General features: G+C 40.5%; 1 protein-coding gene and 1 long non-coding RNA gene across 3 annotated transcripts in view; one reads left to right on the top strand and one right to left on the bottom strand.

Moving 5' to 3' along the window:
• Window positions 1-10299, top strand: part of LOC139765195 (uncharacterized) — a 39518-nt gene extending 29219 nt beyond the window's left edge. Inside the window, exons 2-3 of the long non-coding RNA XR_011716603.1 lie at window positions 4781-4987; window positions 5266-10299. This is a non-coding gene — a long non-coding RNA (uncharacterized lncRNA). The remainder of the gene's footprint in view (window positions 1-4780; window positions 4988-5265) is intronic.
• The window catches only part of LOC139765193 (plexin-B-like), a 487569-nt gene that overhangs the window by 12120 nt on the left and 454138 nt on the right, over window positions 1-21311 (bottom strand). Inside the window, exons 12-18 of one of the 2 annotated variants that reach the window (XM_071692481.1) lie at window positions 20905-21088; window positions 16848-16990; window positions 16444-16577; window positions 15465-15666; window positions 13802-13948; window positions 9082-9232; window positions 8126-8682 (exon numbers count right to left, since the gene is read on the bottom strand). In XM_071692481.1, the coding sequence (XP_071548582.1) occupies window positions 8678-8682; window positions 9082-9232; window positions 13802-13948; window positions 15465-15666; window positions 16444-16577; window positions 16848-16990; window positions 20905-21088 (966 nt within the window). In that variant the 3' untranslated portion in view covers window positions 8126-8677. Of the gene's footprint in view, window positions 1-8125; window positions 8683-9081; window positions 9233-13801; window positions 13949-15464; window positions 15667-16443; window positions 16578-16847; window positions 16991-20904; window positions 21089-21311 lie in introns of those variants that run through there. The other variant, XM_071692480.1, reaches the window with a different exon arrangement.

The following is a 21311-nucleotide window of genomic DNA, read 5'->3' as shown; positions in this document are numbered from 1 at the left end:
ATAGTGAAGTGTTTCATTCATTATATACAATTATTAAACTGTATATAATAGTGTGTACATTCTTTGGATTACATCTGCCCCATAAGCATTGTTACATTATTTGAAAATATCAGTTTACTTACCACTATTACTGTACATAACACTTTACTTTTTCAGTCAACTAAGGTGGAGATAAAAGTTTTCTTCTTTCCTTCTTTTAACTATAATTAAAATGATTACAAGTCTGTGAAGCTGTACAAGGGCATGTGGAGATGGTCTGTACTAGGGTGTTTGTGGATGGTCTACTCAAGGGCATATGAAGATGCTTTTTAGTCAGCAGTATTGTATCGGGAGGGTTAGTAATGTCTGCATAGTGAGCTAGACTTTCAGTAGTTTCAAGTTGCACTCCTCTGACCCAGGTAGCTGTCCTTTCTTTCTGTATCACCCACATGTGGAATATTGACATTCTGTCCACAACATACAATCTCTCCAGTCATACATAACTTGACAACACTTAACTTACACAGCTCATTCTCTGTAGCTAGATCTTCCCGTGGTGAACACTGTGCACTCACCCTGCCTTTCAGCAAAATGTTAGGAGTTATAGACAGTAATAGTGGGTAAGAACATTTAGGCAGGAGCATTATATAGTAACATTATATAGTTCGTGGAAACATTAGGCAGGAGCATTAGGTAGAAGTAATCAGTTGGAACATCAGATAGGAGCCTTTGCAAACACAGTGGTAGACTTGCCCACTGCCAGTGGCCTTTTATGGATGAGGCACTTAAGTTTAAGAAGCAGCTCTGGAGTTCACTGGTTATGGAGACTCTTTTGCCTTGGTCACCCTGTTGAGGGAGTTCCAGTTGGAAACATGCATCAGAGATATAAAATGAATATTGTGTCTTCTAAATGAGATCATTTACAAATATGTTTGATTTCCTTTGATTTGACTGGTATGCATTTTAAAACAAATGACAAGAAGTTTTCCTTTCAATGCATTATTTTTTAAGTGTTATGACAGGTTTTTTTACAAACACAAAATAAGTTATGTGCATAGTATGTATAAAACAGCCATTCTTTTTATTATTTATTATTATTCTTAATTGCTGTTTCCCATGTCAGCAAGGTAGCACCAGGAAATAGACGAAGAATGGCCCGTCCACTCATATACATATTTTTTTTTTTATCATTCTTTGTCGCTGTCTCCCGCGTTAGCGATGTAGCGCAAGGAAACAGATGAAAGAATGGCCCAACCCACCCACATACACATGTATATACATACACATCCACACACACACATATACATACCTATACATCTGAACATATACATATATATACACACTCAGATGTATTCATATATACACATGTACATAATTCATACTGTCTGCCCTTATTCATTCCTGTCGCCACCCTGCCACACATGAAATGATAGCCCCCTCCCCCCGCATGTGCATGAGGTAGCGCTAGGAAAAGACAACAAAGGCCACATTCGTTTACACTCAGTCTCTAGCTGTCATGTATACTGCACCGAAACCACAGCTCCCTTTCCACATCCAGGCCCCACAAAACTTTCCATGGTTTACCCCAGACGCTTCACATGCCCTGGTTCAATCCATTGACAGCACGTCGACCCCGGTATACCACATCATTCCAATTCACTCTATTCCTTGCACACCTTTCACCCTCCTGCATGTTCAGGCCCTGATCGCTCAAAATCTTTTTCACTCCATCTTTCCACCTCCAATTTGGTTTCTCACTTCTCCTCGTTCCCTCCACCTCTGACACATATATCCTCTTTGTCAGTCTTTCCTTACTCATTCTCTCCATGTGACCAAACCATTTCAAAACAACCTCTTATGCTCTCTCAACCACACTCTTTTTATTACCACACATCTCTCTTACCCTTACATTATTTACTCGATCAAACCACCTCACACCACATATTGTCCTCAAACATCTCATTTCCAGCACATCCACCCTACTCCGCACAACTCCATCTATAGCCCACGCCTCGCAACCATATAACTTTGTTGGAACCACTATTCCTTCAAACATACCCATTTTTGCTTTCCAAGATAATGTTCTCGACCTCCACACATTTTTCAATGCTCCCAAAACTTTTGCCCCCTCCCCCACCCTATGATTCACTTCCACTTCCATGGTTCCATCTGCTGCCAAATCCACTCCCAGATATCTAAAACACTTCACTTCCTCAAGTTTTTCTCCAATACACGCACATATACATATGTATACATATACATACGTATACATATACATACGTATACATATACATCACATATACATATCTATACATACACAGACGTATACATATATACATATGTACATATTCATACTTGCTTCCCTTCATCCATTCCTGGCACTATCCTGCCCCACAGGAAGCAGCATCGCTACCTCCTGCTCCAGCTATGTTTTTGAGATCAGAAAATATTAAGGTATTGATATCTGTTACTGGAAAACTTTTCTTTTGAAATACAAAGACAATGCAAATCATATTGAGAAATTCCTCTGATACTTTACTGTTATTGACTCGTTCATCATTGATCATAGACAGAAAATTGTTGTCTTTTCTCAAGCTTCCTGTGCTGCCCTTCTAAGTTCTCTTAATTTAGGGACCAGTCTGCTATCATGCAGACATCCCACCTTACATAATGTCTCTTTTCCATAAATATCTTGGTGGAGCCTTTCCCGTAGGTCACTCTACCCAGATTTTCAGGAAAACAGTTCAAATGCAAGTGAGGGAAGTGAGTTTCCCGACTCGTTGCTAAGTTTTTCAGATTTCATTGAGTGTGCCCTTGTAGTTGAATTATGCTCTTGAATGCAGTCCAGGCTTCTTTCTCTGCTGTGTTTATTGATCCTTAAAATTGCCTCCTGCATAAACTTTATGATTTGCAGCCCAACAAAAATGCCTTCTGTTACTTTTGGTAAGTTTGGGAAATTTACTGCAAATATATCTTAAGCAGTTTCATGACTTCTTATATATAATGCTTTGACAGACTGCTTAATCAGCCCCATCTTTATATGGTGTGATGGTAACCATCAAAGTTTTTAGGCTTAGCTTTTGATGAATGATTTTTTTTTTAAGCAGTGGATGTGTTTCTAGGTGGACATTCCATCTTTTTCCAGTGTTAATTTCTCATTTTTCTATCCTGCTCTCATTTTTGTGTACCCAGACCTGGGTTTAGTCTGCATTATATGAATGTTGATAGTTGTACACCATCTATACAAAACAAGTAATATGTTTTTCTTTGAAAACTGTTGGCTGGAAGAAAAAATTTATTACAATTTTTGGATTCTATACGCTTGATATGGTATAATTCCGTAATGTATCTTGAAGCATTTTTATTGCATACCTGTGTTTTATTCCATTACTCAGTAGAAGATTTATCATCATACTCACCAAGATTTTTATCCTGTGTTATCATTTGTATTGTGATTTGTACTGATGCGACCATATGCTTACCAAAGAGCAGGCTTTAACTTACTCCGGAGACTAAAATACATCAGTGAACAGTACATGGGAGTACATGCGAGACAGGTAATAGAAAAGCTGTTTGCGAATTACAAGGTAATGTGCTGGATGGAGATGGAGATAAAACAGTAAAATGAAAGGCTCTGTCCCACCAACCACTCTCTCTGGCACATCACCTGGTACAACATTAGCCATGAAAGAACAGTCAAAGCAATCTGATGTCTGTGATATTATTGAAAAACCCAAACATATGTACAACATACACTGAATAATAAGGCACTTGGAGATATACACATAACAAAACTCTTGACATAAGTGAAACAAAAATATTACTTTATTCCATAAAAACAAACAGATGAGGCATGAAAAAGTAATTGTCAAATTTTTGTTAGATTTTCTCTAAATGATTACACTTGTACATTTATTTCATCACAGGCAACTTTTAAAACTGGCAGCCAAAAACTTTGTATTTTGTTGCCCATTTGTTCAAGTTTCAGAGGGTGTGTGAATGACAGCTGACAAGATTTGCATATTTAACAAATAAACATTTAGATTTTTTTGTGGTGGAGCAGGTGTGGGGATGATTTATAGGAATAACTGTTTGCACAAATTTTCCAGTATGTGAAGTACTCATGTTCCTTTGCAAGTGCAGCCACTCCCAAGAACATCAGTCTGCTTGCAGTACTGAAGGGAAATTGAATTCCAGCTTGGAGTTACATAAAACTAACAAACATACAATACTTACATCTGATACACACACACACACACACACACACACACACACACATTATGTTATTGATTCTAAACATAGCGAGTGTTGAAAGAATTACGTGGGCTGGGAATGTTAAACACCTTTGTTGCCAGCTGTGATATTGAGAATTAACTCATGAAAGCCAGATGCACATATAGGGAGAGGTACAAGGGTTTGCTCCAAGCAACATTTGACACACTTTTAGGAAAAGGTGGGCAGTGGGGAGTTGGTGCAGTTATTCTAAATGTTCAGGGGATTGTAATGCTTGGAATCAGATCTGTCCAGTGAGGTCTTGAACAATATTTCAGAGAGAGTGAGATTTTGTTAAGCAACAGTTCATCCCTGCTCTACAGTAGTTCTTTTGCCTGTTTCGAACCATGCCAGTAACTTCACATGAACCACCTGAGTAATGATCCAATAGTCATTAGCTTTGTTAAAATGTATTTCACTTGTCATATTCCAGTATGTTCACTAACTCATATATATTAGGGTTGTCTTTTATAGATTTATACATGTATTTTGTATTATTTTTTCAAATGTATCTTTCTTATTTTTTCAGAGTGTGTAAATGTCGATAAATGGCATACACTGACTAAAACAACAATGTGGTAACTGAGGCTGGCGTACTGGGAATTTTCATCTGCACCTCCATCAGTTGCTGTCCAGAGCTTTAGTCCAAGAAGAGTTATATGTCCTTCAGGCTGAAGGTGTAGGTTTTCATGATAAGTTTGTTACAAACTGTACTTCACGAATTAAGCTGACTATGGTGAGTATGAATATAAAGTTGTGACTTTTGGTTTAATTTGTAAGGGCTTATTTAGAATCATTGTTCATGTTATATGAAAAGGCCCTAACTTTAGATGACCAGTGCTCAAGTACTTTCTTGTTTTCATAACTGTATATATGTCAGTAAATATGTTGCTCTTGCTTTATTTAATGTTTGCTTTTTTGTCATAATTTTCCTAAATATGCTTTATATTAAACATCATTAACAGTTTTCCTTATATGAAAGTCTAATCTACTTCATTTATGCACTGACCACAGGAATGATCGCAAGACTCACCACCTCTCCAGTCAAGGGCAAATACAGACATAAGGTCCTGAAATCTCTTCCCAGCAGGATGTAGCTCCACCTTCCAATATCCTAACTCATTTAGACTCTATAATGAATGGTTTGGAAAAATTTATAGTGAAGTCCATTGAGAAAAACTTTTTTAGGAGAGTACTATCATTTGTATTCAGCAGAGAGGTTAGCTTTCTTAGGAAGACCCTGTAAACAGCACACCAGATGACCACATCTTTTAGGAGAAGCTCCTCTGAATTTTGTGGAACTGTGTCAAATTTATACAATACAATAAGAAAATAGAGAGAAATTGACTTGCTGAAGTAAACATCCAAGAAGACCTTCATAAGAGCAGCAGACACTGTCAGAGACCAGCACAAGCCACAATAGCTACATGCAACTCCCTGGCCACACCATCCAGCAGCCTTGTTATTGGGTGATAAGCAAGCCATCATACTTCCACCGTAAAAACAAACATTTACTCAGCATCAACTGGTACCGACGACTTTACAACTTGTGCTTTCGGTAAGGAAAAGTCCTTCATGGGACTGTTAATGACATTGGTCTGACAAAAAATACCAAATGAAAAAACTTAAGGAAGTGACTGAGCAAGAGGATGCTCCTTAGATTGTATAGTGGAATGATAATGATAACCAGCTGTTACTGGACTCTGCTCGTGCGAGGTCATGTTGCAAGTTACCTCTTCAAAGAACTCAAACCATAGGACTCTACATTCTCATGCTAGTGCAAGGAGCTGCAGTAACACCAGTTGTCTTTTATAGAAATTAATCAGGGTAATTATGAATTGAATAAATAGTGTTATGAATATTAATTAGATTTCACAAGATAAATTTGATGTTCTTTCTATTTCTTGTTTTCATCACATATAAATATGATACTGTAAATTTCATTTGATTGTAATGGTTGGTTAGTTGGTTTATAACTGTTCATGGTTTATACTGTTCATAATTCTTAAGATTGTATACAATCATGGTATGTGACTTAAGGTTTTTGTATGTTTATAAATATCTTTTGACTGTAGTATTCATTCACCATTAATCAAATGCTATGCAATTTAAAGTGATTTCTTAAGTAAGGGGTGAGCTAATTAGGATCCTTAGATTAATAGGTGTAATTGAACTAGATCACAGACAAAACTACAGGAAGTATGGCAGAAGTTGGTAGGCAGCCAACAAGTAGGGAATTATTACCCGCCTGGGTATCAAAAGGGTTAGTGCCGGTTGCGTAGCGAGCCAGTCGATGGGAATGTATAAAAGCAACTATGAATAATGTACATGTGTATATATGTATATGTCTGTGTATGTATTTATATGTATACGTTGAAATATATAGGTATTTATATGTGCGTATGTGGACATGTATGTATGTACATGTGCATGTGGGTAGGTAAGGCCATTCTTTCGTCTATTTCCTTGCGCTACCTCGCTGGCGTGGGAGACGGCAACAGAGTATAATAAATATTATATATATATATATATATATATATATATATATATATATATATATATATATGTATTGGAAAGGATCACAATTTTGTGTATGATCGAGTGGTATATTCCTATGAGTCCACGGGGAAAATGAAGCATGATAAGTTCCCAAGTGCACTTTCGTATAATAATCACATCATCAGGGGAGACACAAGAGAGAAATATAAGTCAGTTGATATACAATGAAGAGGCATCCTAGCTACATCTCTTCATTGAATATCAACTGAGTTATATTTCTTTCGTGTCTCCCCGATGATGTGATTATTACACAAAACTGCATTTGGGAACTTATCGTGTTTCATTTTCCCTGTGGACTCGTAGGAATATACTACTTGATCATGTGCAAAATTGTGATCCTTTCCAATATATATATATATATATATATATATATATATATATTATTTATTTATTTATTTTGCTTTGTTGCTGTCTCCCGCGTTAGCGAGGTAGCGCAAGGAAACAGACGAAAGTATGGCCCAACCCGCCCACATACACATGTATGTACATACACGTCCACACACGCAAATATACATACCTATACATCTCAATGTACACATATATATACACACACAGACATATACATATATACACATGTACATAATTCATACTGTCTGCCTTTATTTGTTCCCATCGCCACCCCGCCACACATGGAATAACAACCCCCTCCCCCCTCATGTGTGCGAGGTAGCGCTAGGAAAGACACCAAAGGCCCCATTTGTTCACACTCGGTCTCTAGCTGTCATGTAATAATGCACCGAATCCACAGCTCCCTTTCCACATCCAGGCCCCACACAACTTTCCATGGTTTACCCCAGACGCTTCACATGCCCTGGTTCAATCCATTGACAGCACGTTTTGACTTTATATATATATATATATATTATTTGTTTATTTATTTCTTTACTTTGTCGCTGTCTCCTGCGCCAGCAAGGTAGCATAAGGAAACAGATGAAAGCATGGCCCAACCCACCCACATACACATGTACATACATACAAGTCCACACACGCACATATACATACCTATATATTTCAACATATATATATATATATATATATATATATATATATACATACACAGACATATACATATATACACATGTACATAATTCATACTTGCTGCCTTAATTCATCCCATCGCCACCTCACCACACATGAAATGACAACCCCCCTTCCCCCACACGTGTGCAAGGTAGCGCTGGAAAAGACAACAAAGGCCACATTCGTTCAGAAAACTTTGAGTCAGCAGGAATTACTCAACTAGATCAAGGAAAATAAAGAGAAAACGACAGTTAAAAGGAAATAGGGCAACTGAAATGGGTACACAAACACAAGAAACAAACAATGTTTTATTACGGGCATCGGTGATGAGCTGGATTAATCTCTTGGGCGTAGGAAAAGGTTAGGCAAGGTTAATGAGGTTGGCAGGTGATGATTTTCATGGCTCTTGATGGAGCAAGAGTTCTACCAGATACACAGCTTTGTCTAGGTGTCATGTTGCAGGTGCAGGATAGATAGCATGCCAAAGTTCTTCAGCAGAAGGGAAGGTGTAGCTAGGTCGTACGTCTCCACTATCGTTGCAGCATGGAGACAGTTGCATAGCTCAGAAGGAATGCAGTTAATGTTCATTCAAACAGGTAGTAAGGTAACAGTGAGAGAAGAGCAAATTTAGAATCGATTCTCAACATTTCAGTAGTTGTTCCCAGGAGGATATGACGGATATGTCTTGCACGGGTGCAAGACATTAGTCATTCTCAAGTCAAACTTTCAAAACCAGTGTTGACTCCTTATTAGTGACTCTTCTCTCACTAGTGCATTACTGCTGATGGTGTGGCATACAAGCTGCTGTTGAGGCTTCATAATTTGAAGAAAAACTGCGCTTGCCGGGCTATGCTGCAAGGGAAGAAATCGGCATGATGCAAGTTTTCAGTGCTTGACTGGGAATCGTACACAGTGGTACCAAATGTGACTTGCTGATCTGTGGCCTTCTACCCAGGGTTAAAGTAGCATAAGTTTATATGATGTTACTGTCAGTTGCTTAATGCAATCTAATATGAAAGTGTTCACGGTTGGTGACAGGTTCATTATCCAGCACTTTAAAGTTATACCGTGGCTAATGACGGTGTGTAAGTCTTCCCTTATGCTGTGTCATTAGACAGAAAACGATATCAGCAGGGGTACAGGAGACACAAAAAAGAAACCAACAAATGTAAATCGTCACAAAGAAAGCAGGTCAATATGGATAAATAGATCCAAGATATGGAAAAGGAAATGGGTGGATGTGCAACTTACCCAAATCAACGTCGTGGACGGAGGGTCGGAGGGATTGTGGGGTGTTGCGGTAGAGGGCGTCCAAGATTTTGGCCTTCACCTGAGTTATGGTGTCACAGTCAAGCACCCGGCACTGGGCCTTCTCCCCGTCCTCCCCAACCACTGCCACCGTCTGTGGACAGACAACACCACCACATGTTTGTTGAACTTAAAATATACAACTACAGTTTCAATTACTATACACATGTTTATGTACATAATTTGATGCAAAAGGGATTTATGTTTTCTGTGTAGTGTAGTCAACCATTACATCTTTTAATAAAATGTTTTATGTACCTTTATTGTCTAGTCTTTAAGGTACTTGTGCTGTGTGATGTACGTTTGGTATAATACCTTGTAACAATGTACATCAAAACTTATTACAAGGCGCAAATTTGTGCTAAGAATGACTTCACTATCACCCATCATGTGAAAGCAACATCTGAATAGTAGAATCCATACTTGTTCATTGGTTTAGAAGAAAAAACAGTATAGGAAGAAACTATGAAGGCGAAATTAGATTTGGATTTTTTTATAGACCCGATGGGAATTTTATGCTTCCATTTATGCACAGACCCTAGTCTCATCCTGGGGCTTAGGAAATGATCACTCCCTTCCATTGACAGGCCTCCTGTCAGCTGGAACGCTTAAGATTCCCAACAATTAGCAGACAGTCCAGGGTAATGTTCCCTATGTATAGTCAAGGGCAGTGTTCCCAGTGTACAGTCGACAGTATTGTGTCTGTATGTAGTGTCCAGGGTAATGTACCTTATGTACAATCCATGGTAATGTTCCCTACGTACAGTCTAGGGCAGCGTTCTCAGTGTACAGTATAGGTTAATGTTCCCTATGTACATTCCTGAGCAATGTTCCCAGTGTACTGTAGTCTAGGGCAGCATTCCCATTGTGCAGTCGACAGTATTGTGTCTGTATGTAGTGTCCAGGGTAATGTACCTTATGTACAATCCACAGTAATGTTCCCTATGTACAGTCTAGGGCAGCGTTCTCAGTGTACAGTCTAGGTTAATGTTCCCTATGTACATTCCTGAGCAACGTTCCCAGTTCACCATCCAGGACAACGTTCTTAATGCGTAGACCAAGGCAATGTTACCAGTGTACAGTTTTGAGTAACATTCCTTGGCATTGTTCCCTGTGTACAGTCCAGAGCAATATTCCAAAAATACAGTTCAGATTAACATTTCCAGTGTATCATTCTTCCTCATTCCTCTTACCCCCTTTTTCTGTATAAACGTGTTCACCACTGATCCAACGACACAAAATACAATCCCACCTCAACATACTCTGTTCTTTATTAACAGTACTAAATGCCTCCCACCCAAACCACTTCACTACCAACTACTAAACCCTTGGCAAATATAAAGCCCGCCCCTGACTCATACTTCAGCAACCTGCACTCAGAGATCTCCCCTCCCCCAGCAAACAACACTGACGCAACATATTCACACTGTAATGCCTTGACAAGCAATAAAAACCTCATTCTTGAACCCAGTCTTAAACTCTACTCCACTAGACGTGTACCCATCTAAAACTACACTCCCCAGGCATTTACGAATTGAAACATTCTCGTCTGCGACCTGATACCCACCCAACTTCCTAATATCACATATATCTATTTCAACATATCACAAGCTTCAATTACCACACACAAGACACTCGCAAATCATCCTTTACTCATCCCGCAGAACAGACACATCACACACTACTTGTGGTCCCGCAAAACACCCTCCTGCATTACATGACCTGCAGCAACAGCGTGGGGCCACACCCACTGTCTCCCTCTTCCTGCAGCAGAACCATATGACCTCGGTAACACATACACACACACAGCCGTGGGCAATGTTCATATTTCAACGTTTTGGCTACGTGTGTTTTCTCGCGGACATGTGCATTATTGTGTGTGGATGCCTGTTATTGTGTCTGGTCCTCCTTACTGTTATTTTATGATGCGTTTTTGTAACATTTGAGTACACACCTAGAACCGCTGTTTACCATTGTCTGTGTTTGTGTTGGTGTTTTGTGTGTACCATTCATCTGTGCCATTCATCCTTCTTGGTTTCATCTTTTCGTGTCAGAAGTTAATCTTTTGAGCACGATGGGGGTAGTTAATGCTTATTATTTAGAAGATTCTGTGATTATTTGCTTTGTACTTACTTGGTATCTGTCGGCTTGGTGAAGCTGTTATGAGATATTTTCAAGATTATGTCAAGCATAGAAGCGTTTCATTGTATTCCAGTTTTAAGATAAGCTATTTAGGCTACCAAAATACCAGACATACCTTAATTCAACACTTCTATACTTGAAATAATCATAGAAAATATTAAAAATGCTTCGCCATGTCAACAGATACCCAGTTGATAGGAAGCGATTGATCACATACCAACTAAATACCTAATTACAGGACTTCATGACCTCCAGACAATATTTCAACCCCAAAGTTGCATTCAGCAGGAAAAATAGGTCTACTGATGGTTTAAGGAAATAAAGGATGAGACGCAGTCATGAAGACTTGGACACTGTCACTAGGGGCGGGATACATTATACAGTAGCAAGGGTGGGATATGATCACCGGCGGTGGATACAGCCACCAAGGGTTGGATACAATATACATTACACAGCCACCATGGGTGGGATTAAATATATATTATAAAGTCACCAAGGGTGGGGTACAATATACATTATACAGCCACCAAAGATGGGATAAAATATACATTATATAGTCATCAAGGGTGGGATACAATATACATTATACAGCCACCAAGGGTGGAATACAATATACATTATAGTCACTAGGGACGGGATACAATGTACATTATACAGTCGCCAGGAGTGGGATATAATATACATTATATAGCCACCAAGGGTGCGATAAAATATACATTATACACCTATCAAGGGTGGGATACAATATACATTATACAGCCACCAAGGTTGGAATGCAATATACATTATAGTCACCAGGGACAGGATACAATATACATTATACAGCCACCAGGGGTGGGATCAATATAAATTATACAGCCACCAAGGGTGGGATACAATATACATTATACAGTCACCTAGGGAGGGATACAATATACATTATACAGCCACCAAGGTGGGATACAATATACATTATACAGCCACCAGGGGTGGGATACAATATACATTATACAGTCACCAAGGTGGGATACAATATACATTATATAGCCACCAGGGGTGGGATACAATATACATTATACAGTCACTATGGGTGGAATACAATTTACATTATACAGCCACCAAGGTTGGGATACAATATACATTATACAGCCACCAAGGGTAGGATACAATATACATTATAGTCACCAGGGACAGGATACAATATACATTATATAGCCACCAAGGGTGAATACAATATACATTATAGTCACCAGGGACAGGATACAATATACATTATACAGCCACCATGGGTGGGGTGAATATAAATTATACAGCCACCAAGGGTGGAATACAATATACATTATACAGCCACCAAGGTGGGATACAATATACATTATACAGCCACCATGGTGGGATACAATATACATTATACAGCCACCAAGGTGGGATACAATATACATTATACAGTCACTAAGGGTGATATACAATTTACATTATACAGCCACCAGGGTGGGATACAATATACATTATACAGCCACCAGAAGTGGTATACAATATAAATTATACAGCCACCAAGGTGGGATACAATATACATTATACAGTCACCAGGGGTGGGACACAATATACATTATACAGCCACCAGGGTTGGGATATACAGACCAGGGTGGGATACAATATACATTATACAGTCACCAAGGCTGGGATACAATATACATTATACAGCCACTGAGGAAAGGATATAATATACATTATACAGCCACCAAGGGTGGGATACAATATACATTATACAAAACCAAGGCTGGGATACAATATACATTATACAGCCACTAAGTGTGGGATATAATATACATTATACAGCCACCAAGGTGGGATACAATATACATTCAACAGGGTGGGATATAATATACATTATACAGCCACCAAGGTAGGATGCAACATACATTATACAGCCACCAAGGGTGGGATGCAATATACATTATACAGCCACCAAGGTGGGATATAATATACATTATACAGCCACCAAGGGTGGGGTATAATATACATTATATAGCCACTAAGGGTGGGATGCAATATACATTATACAGCTACCAAGGGTGGGATACATTATAGAGTCACCATGGGTGGGATACAGCCACCAGCAGTAGCAGTATAAGATTACCATAGCAGAGGTGTAAACTTAAAGGACCAACAATATAAAACAATAACATTCATAGATACAGAAGAGATTTGCATAGTCATTTGCATAGGTAACAGTAGCGGCACAACGGGTGTGGCGGGGGCAGGGCTTAGCTACTGTTCCCTCACAAGACAAGTGATGAATAAAGTGATTAGATTACACCAGGTCGTCCAATATATCATCACAAAATTATATCTTTCCTTGTCGTGTATGCAAAGATGTAAAGAGGAAGACTGACCTTGTCTCACAGATAGGGATGTGTAGACTGACACATTTCTTTGTAAATATGTATGAATATGTATGTACGGTATATGTGTAAGTAACTTCTTCCTTATCTCTATCCTCTAGTCTCCGAAAGACACAGAAATCCAATATCCGATTACTTACGACGTATGTGTGTGTGATCTGTTCACGCAGGAGTCGCTCCTCGGAGAGGGAGTAGCGGGCGTCGTGGGTCAGGGCGTCCACGGGGCCCTTCTCAACCTGGTGCTTGATGGCTTTGTACAGCAGGAAGAGCGAAGGACCCGCCTGCTCCTGAAGGAGGAAAGACAAAGAGAAGTTAACGGTTTTTGGCCTCAGGTAAGTTCAAGGATGAGTTAATGACCTTACAAATTACTGCAGAAGATGAAGTAGGGGATAGAAGCGCGGAGTAGGTGATAATTATGTAAAACAAAGAGTAAGTAAAGGAAGAAGTAATCCTAAGAATTATTTACGTGTTATAGTCCTTGCATTTCTGTACAGATCACAACCATTATGAACCTGCAGGCTGCTTTAAGTCTTATTTCTCAAATGTTCACTTCTACTATGCAGTTACATGTTACTACAAGGCTCGTTTCTACATAGTTCTCCACCTTGATGTACCTACACGTTGGGGAAGCAAGCAGCCCACATGGGGCTGACACATTGTATATAATCTATATTCAGTAACACAATTCTATCATGTCATTGACAATGAAGAGGACGTGGACTAATCGTAAATGAGTGCATGACCTTTGATCTCTTCAAAGCGAACAGTTGAACCTTTTATGACATGTTTGTGGACGGAGGAATGATATGGTGATGACTGCCTTTTCCTTATGAGGCTTCATTACATGTTCATCATCCATAAGACACAATCTGCAGCTTATTCTAAGGCTATCTTGCCCACCTCTTATTGTAGAATCTACCGACAATAGTTTTTATTCAGCCTAGTTCTCGATATGATAAATCCTGTCAATTTCAAGAGAATGTCATAATTCATACGGTGGCGGTATTGTAATGTTGGTCAAAAATGATTAATCAGATAGAATTATCTCCATTCATATAATCATCAATTCGCTTGTGAAGACTTTTTAGAAATTCATAGAATATAAACATTAATACATTTAGAATGATCATTAAAAAGGATGTTATACATCAGGGAAGCTTCTATGGCCATAAATCATGTCGTTACAATGTCATCCGTAATCAACGTTGTTGGAAATTGGTTAGATTTCTTTGTTCACAGAGGGACATGAGGACCTGGTTAGCAGCCTCGCCTAACGTTGACTGGGGGCGCCTCCATCAGCAGGTGAAACAGCCACTCTATAAGGGACAGGCTTTTTGCTATACTCCATGACAGACAAATTGGGACGAACTCATTTTTCCCCCTGTCGCAGCAATTTTTCTGCAAAAACATTTTTTTGGCATTTTTCTTTTTTTTATCTCTAAAGTGTGACCGACAGCTGACTGTTTCAATTGCTATGATGAAACGGGTTTGGTAAATGGTGCATGGGAAGATGATTTAAATCCTGCTTTGCTGTAAGATTAAAACTAGGCCGCGTCTCGTGTCGAAGTCAGTTCGTTTCACTGAGAAATATCCCCTGAGACGCTGTTTACAGTTTCCTCGAGACGGAGCCAACATCTAATCAAGCAGTGCCAACTCTTTCCTGCAGTTGCCGACTTGCCAAACTTCCCGGCCATTAGAGCTAAATTGATCCATCTAGTTCGTGCAACTCGAGCGGCTGAAGGGAAAGCGGACTGAAGGGAGGGTGGCTAGAGGGATAACGGACAAGCAGAGGCACCAACCAACCTTGAGGTAGGTGTACATGCAGAGAGTCATCCAATTGGTGAGCAACTTCTCCACTACGCTCTCCGTCCTGCGGAGCATGAGCTGCGGGTGCTTGGTGGCTACACTCTTGTCGATGAGGCGGAGCAGCAGAAGGCGCAAGACCTCCGTCAGGTACTCCATCCGCCCCGCCATAGCCACCACCAGAAGCGACGCCACGTTCACTCTGTACAGGAGTAGAACATTTCATACATCAAGAAAGGTGGTACTGGGAAGTGATAGAAGGTCAGGTACTGAAAGAGATTAGTTCTCAACATTTAATCAAAGTAATGGGGTCATAGATACCCATCTTGGCTTATTTGAATGGAACTGAGAAAGTACTGATATTGATCAATATAAGGACTGGTCTATGTACCATCAAACTATAAAGAAAACGTCAAATTCAGTTATAGAAAAAAAATGCTGTTTCAATTCTCATCCATGACCAAGACAGCTTACTGTATCTTGGGTACAGATATAAAGTCTGCTAGTACCACAGGCCAGCAGTGTGGGTCCTCCAGCACCAGTGGCCAGCAGTGTGGGTTCATCCAGTACCGGTGGCCGGCAGTGTTGGTTCATCCAGCACCAGTGGCCGGCAGTGTGGGTTCATCCAAAACCACTGGCCAGCAGTGTGGGTTCATCCAGCACCAGCGGCCGGCAGTGTGGGTTCATCCAGCACCAGCGGCCGGCAGTGTGGGTTCATCCAGCACCATTGGCCAGCAGTGTGGGTTCATCCAGCACCGGTGGCTAGCAGTGTGGGTTCATCCAGCACCATTGGCCAGCAGTGTGGGTTCATCCAGCACCGGTGGCTAGCAGTGTGGGTTCATCCAGCACCAGTGGCCAGCAGTGTGGGTTCATCCAGCACCGGTGGCTAGCAGCGTGGGTTCATCCAGCACCAGTGGCCAGCAGTGTGGGGTCCTCCAGCACCATTGGCCGGCAGTGTGGGTTCTCTAGTACAACTTACTTGTCTCTGATGTTAAAAGTTTTCTGGGCTTCGAGCGTCTCTATGAGGGCCAGAAGAAAGTATCTGTTGGTGATGAGCTGCTCGAACTGGATCATGGCGCTGTCCATGGCAGGCCGACAGCCGTTCATCCGAAGCTGAAGAACAAATGGAAGAAAAAAAGGTATTTAGACGTAATACGTTTTTAAAGATTACGTTTTCAATATTGTGTTACTGAAATATATAACTAAGACAGACTTGGAGAACATGATACCAGTGGCTACTGCCATCATTTGACTCTCCAAGTTCCGATAATCTTAGAATAAGAATTGTAGATATCATAACGTTCGCTACTTCAGAATCAAAATACGATGTGTCAAGTGACCTACATGACTACAGAAGGAGGTGAGGCTCTGAGGGCGCCCTACCTTTGGATCGTTGAGGATGGGATGGTCTGTGACCCCAGGGAAGAAGACCTTCATGACGTAGGTGCGGTGGTCCAGGGTGGGGATGCCCGACGACTCCAGGTCCGCCGTCAGGTCCGTCATGTCTGTCTGAAGCTCGGCGAACGCTGCCACCAAGGAAGAGAGAGACAAATTTTAATATCTGTTTAACCATCCTTCTGCAGCTTCACAAACGCTGGCATAAAGGGAGGTGGAAAGATATTGAAATGTGTCCGTGTGTAGGTCCTCCTTAATCTCTCCCATTACTGGATAGGAAGTTTGTGTGGAACTTCTCGCCTACAAGTACTTACGACGAGACCTTCCCATGAGGCGGGCCTAAGGTTAGTATCAGTCTCTACTTTCATGAAAACTACCATGAAACCGGGAGACGGGTGAGCGTCTGAACAGAGAGAGAGAGAGAGAGAGAGAGAGAGAGAGAGAGAGTGTGTACTGACGTGTTCCACACTTACCAGGTTCTCCCTGGTGGCAATACACACACATAATGCATTTTCACTCAGTTATAAATATCACATTACCGTCGGGTCTGGTTACACGGTGGGTGCCATGTCTGTACTAGTGAACATACGAGGAAAATATTCTTTACTACATCAAAACTTTCCAGGCTTTATGCCTCTCATTGTAGGGTGAGGATACGACGTGAGACGAGAAATACCGACACTTCAGTTGCACATCATGTACGTGATGCAATAATATTAACGTATGATGATACAAGTCCATTTTAACTTCAAACTTTCAATGAAATTACAAAGTCACCAGCACTTACGACTCCTTGCTAGGATGTGGAACAGTTTCAAAGTTCTCGTATTACATGACTTCATCTATATCGCTCCATCAACGTAGCCATCAAAAGAACAAGTCACCACAACTGTTGTGAAGGACTCCGTGAAAAACACAATTTTAGTGATGTTTAACTTGAGAGTTAATGTTCCGACTTGATGTGACTTATTTATTTTAAAATGAATCATAAAACTAATCGATTTAGCATTACTACGTTCATTAATCTATCAGTACTGTCCTATAGTTGCCTGGGCTATTGACACACACAAAAGAAAGGGGGGGGGGGGGCATTATAAATACTCTGAGCTAGTGAAAACGCAATTCGCCACATACAGTAATCTAATGCTCATACACAAACAGCTGTTTTCTTAACTATGTCCGACATTGTACAGAAAATTTAGATACAATCAAATTCATCTTTAGAATCACGAGCATTATTATGTATAAGCCGGAATAATAATCATTTTCATAAACTGCTGCTCATACTCACACTGGGACACAGGAGAATCACACACACACACACACACACACACACACACACACACACACACACACACACTCGAGGTAGTATGTCGAGTGCCTCCCATGTCCAGCCTACGCCATAACACGTGGACTGGTGATGTAGATGATAATAATACCTTAAATCACCACCACCACTACCTGGTTCAAACGATCCAATCCTTTAACTCATGTGATTCAGAATACTACCTGCGTTCACCTCCCTAACCACTCCATCCATAAACAAATTAAACAACCATGGAGACATCACACATCCCTGCCGCAAACCAACCATCACTGGGAACCAATCACTTTCCTCTCTTCCTACGCGTACACATGCCTTAAATCCTTGATAAAAACTTTTCACTGCTTCTAGCAACTTGCCTCCCACACCATATACTCTTATACCTTCCACAAAGCATTTCTATCAACTCTTATCATATGCCCTCTCCAGATTCATAAATGCTATATACAAATCCATTTGTTTTTCTAAATATTTCACATTCTTCAAAGCAAACACCTGATCCACACACCCTTTAACACTTCTGAAACCACAGTGCTCTTCCCCAATCTGATGCTCTGTACATGCCTTTACCCTCTCAGTCAATACCCACCCATATAATTTCCCAGGAATACTCAACAGACTTATGCTTCTGTAATTTGAACACTCACCTTTATCCCTTTTGCCTATGTACAATGGCACTATACATGCATTGATCGCCGTTTCCCACGTCAGCGAGGTGGCGATATATATATATATATATATATATATATATATATATATATATATATATATATATATATATATATATATATATATATATATAAGTTTGAGTATTCCTGGTGGATTATATGGGAGGGTATTGATTGAGAGGGTGAAGGCATGTACAGAGCATCAGATTGGGGAAGAGCAGTGTGGTTTCAGAAGTGGTAGAGGATGTGTGGTTCAGGTGTTTGCTTTGAAGAATGTATGCGAGAAATACTTAGAAAAACAAATGGATTTGTATGTAGCATTTATGGATCTGGAGAAGGCATATGATAGAGTTGATAGAGATGCTCTGTGGAAGGTATTAAGAATATATGGTGTGGGAGGCAAGTTGTTAGAAGCAGTGAAAAGTTTTTATCGAGGATGTAAGGCATGTGTACGTGTAGGAAGAGAGGAAAGTGATTGGTTCTCAGTGAATGTAGGTTTGCGGCAGGGGTGTGTGATGTCTCCATGGTTGTTTAATTTGTTTATGGATGGGGTTGTTAGGGAGGTGAATGCAAGAGTTTTGGAAAGAGGGGCAAGTATGAAGTCTGTTGTGGATGAGAGAGCCTGGGAAGTGAGTCAGTTGTTGTTCGCTGATGATACAGCGCTGGTGGCTGATTCATGTAAGAAACTGCAGAAGCTGGTGACTGAGTTTGGTAAAGTGTGTGAAAGAAGAAAGTTAAGAGTAAATGTGAATAAGAGCAAGGTTATTAGGTACAGTAGGGTTGAGGGTCAAGTCAATTGGGAGTTAAGTTTGAATTGAGAAAAGCTGCAGGAAGTGAAGTGTTTTAGATATCTGGGAGTGGATCTGGCAGCGGATGGAACCATGGAAGCGGAAGTGAATCATAGGGTGGGGGAGGGGGCGAAAATTCTGGGAGCCTTGAAGAATGTTTGGAAGTCGAGAACATTATCTCGGAAAGCAAAAATGGGTATGTTTGAAGGAATAGTGGTTCCAACAATGTTGTATGGTTGCGAGGCGTGGGCTATGGATAGAGTTGTGAACAGGAGGGTGGATGTGCTGGAAATGAGATGTTTGAGGACAATATGTGGTGTGAGGTGCTTTGATCGAGTAAGTAATGTAAGGGTGAGAGAGATGTATGGAAATAAAAAGAGTGTGGTTGAGAGAGCTGAAGAGGGTGTTTTGAAATGGTTTGGTCACATGGAGAGAATGAGTGGGGAAAGATTGACCAAGAGGATATATGTGTCAGAGGTGGAGGGAACGAGGAGGAGTGGGAGACCAAATTGGAGGTGGAAAGATGGAGTGAAAAAGATTTTGAGTGATCGGGGCTGAACATGCAGGAGGGTGAAAGGCGTGCAAGGAATAGAGTGAATTGGAACGATGTGGTATACCGGGGTCGACGTGCTGTCAATGGATTGAACCAGGGCATGTGAAGCGTCTGGGGTAAACCATTCAAAGTGTGTGGGGCCTGGATGTGGAAAGGGAGCTGTGGTTTCGGTGCATTATTACATGACAGCTAGAGACTGAGTGTGAACGAATGGGGCCTTTGGTGTTTTTCCTAGCGCTACCTCGCACACATGAGGGGGGAGGGGGTTGTTATTCCATGTGTGGCGAGGTGGCGATGAGAACAAATAAAGGCAGACAGTATGAATTATGTACATGTGTATATATGTATATGTCTGTGTGTGTATATATATGTGTACATTGAGATGTATAGGTATGTATATTGTGCGTGTGTGGACATGTATGTATATACATGTGTATGTGGGCGGGTTGGGCCATTCTTTCGTCTGTTTCCTTGCGCTACCTCGCTAACGCGGGAGACAGCGATAAAGCAAAATAAAATAAATAAATATATATATATATATATATATATATATATATATATATATATATATATATATATATATATATATTGCAAACAGCTTCTAAGATAGCTCAGCTTAGTTTTGTATACTCGATTTTGCTACATTCTATACCGTGTCGTCAACTCACAGCTTGCATAAGAAAAGCATATAAACAGAATATTCGGGCCTCACCTTGCTTGCACTCTGAGCGCACATTGGACTCGAGTGTATCCATCTGGATCTGGATGCGCTTGTATTCTCGCTCGGCCTGGTTGCTCTTGCGACGGTAGACCACCAGGATGATCATAGAGACCAGCACCAGGAACATCCCTCCCGCCGCCATACCACCAATGGCCTCCGGGGGGAACTGATACTCCTGTTTCCGCAATGGCAACACCACCGAGGAAGAGGAGGAGGAGGAGGAGGAGAAGGAAGATTTAGACACATAGTAACTTTACTGTAGTCCTTAGTGTGTGTGTGTGTGTGTGTGGGGGGGGGGGGTGTAAAGTTGGTATAACAAACTTTCACGATTTATATTTCATTATCATAAAGACGATAAACAACAATTTCCGTGAATTGGATTCAAATATAAACTACGA

This window comes from Panulirus ornatus, chromosome 53, assembly GCF_036320965.1.
Source record: "Panulirus ornatus isolate Po-2019 chromosome 53, ASM3632096v1, whole genome shotgun sequence".
Classification (NCBI taxonomy): Eukaryota; Metazoa; Arthropoda; class Malacostraca; order Decapoda; family Palinuridae; genus Panulirus; species Panulirus ornatus.
Note: the sequence above shows the minus strand (reverse complement) of the source record. Positions and strands in the feature narration are given on the sequence as shown.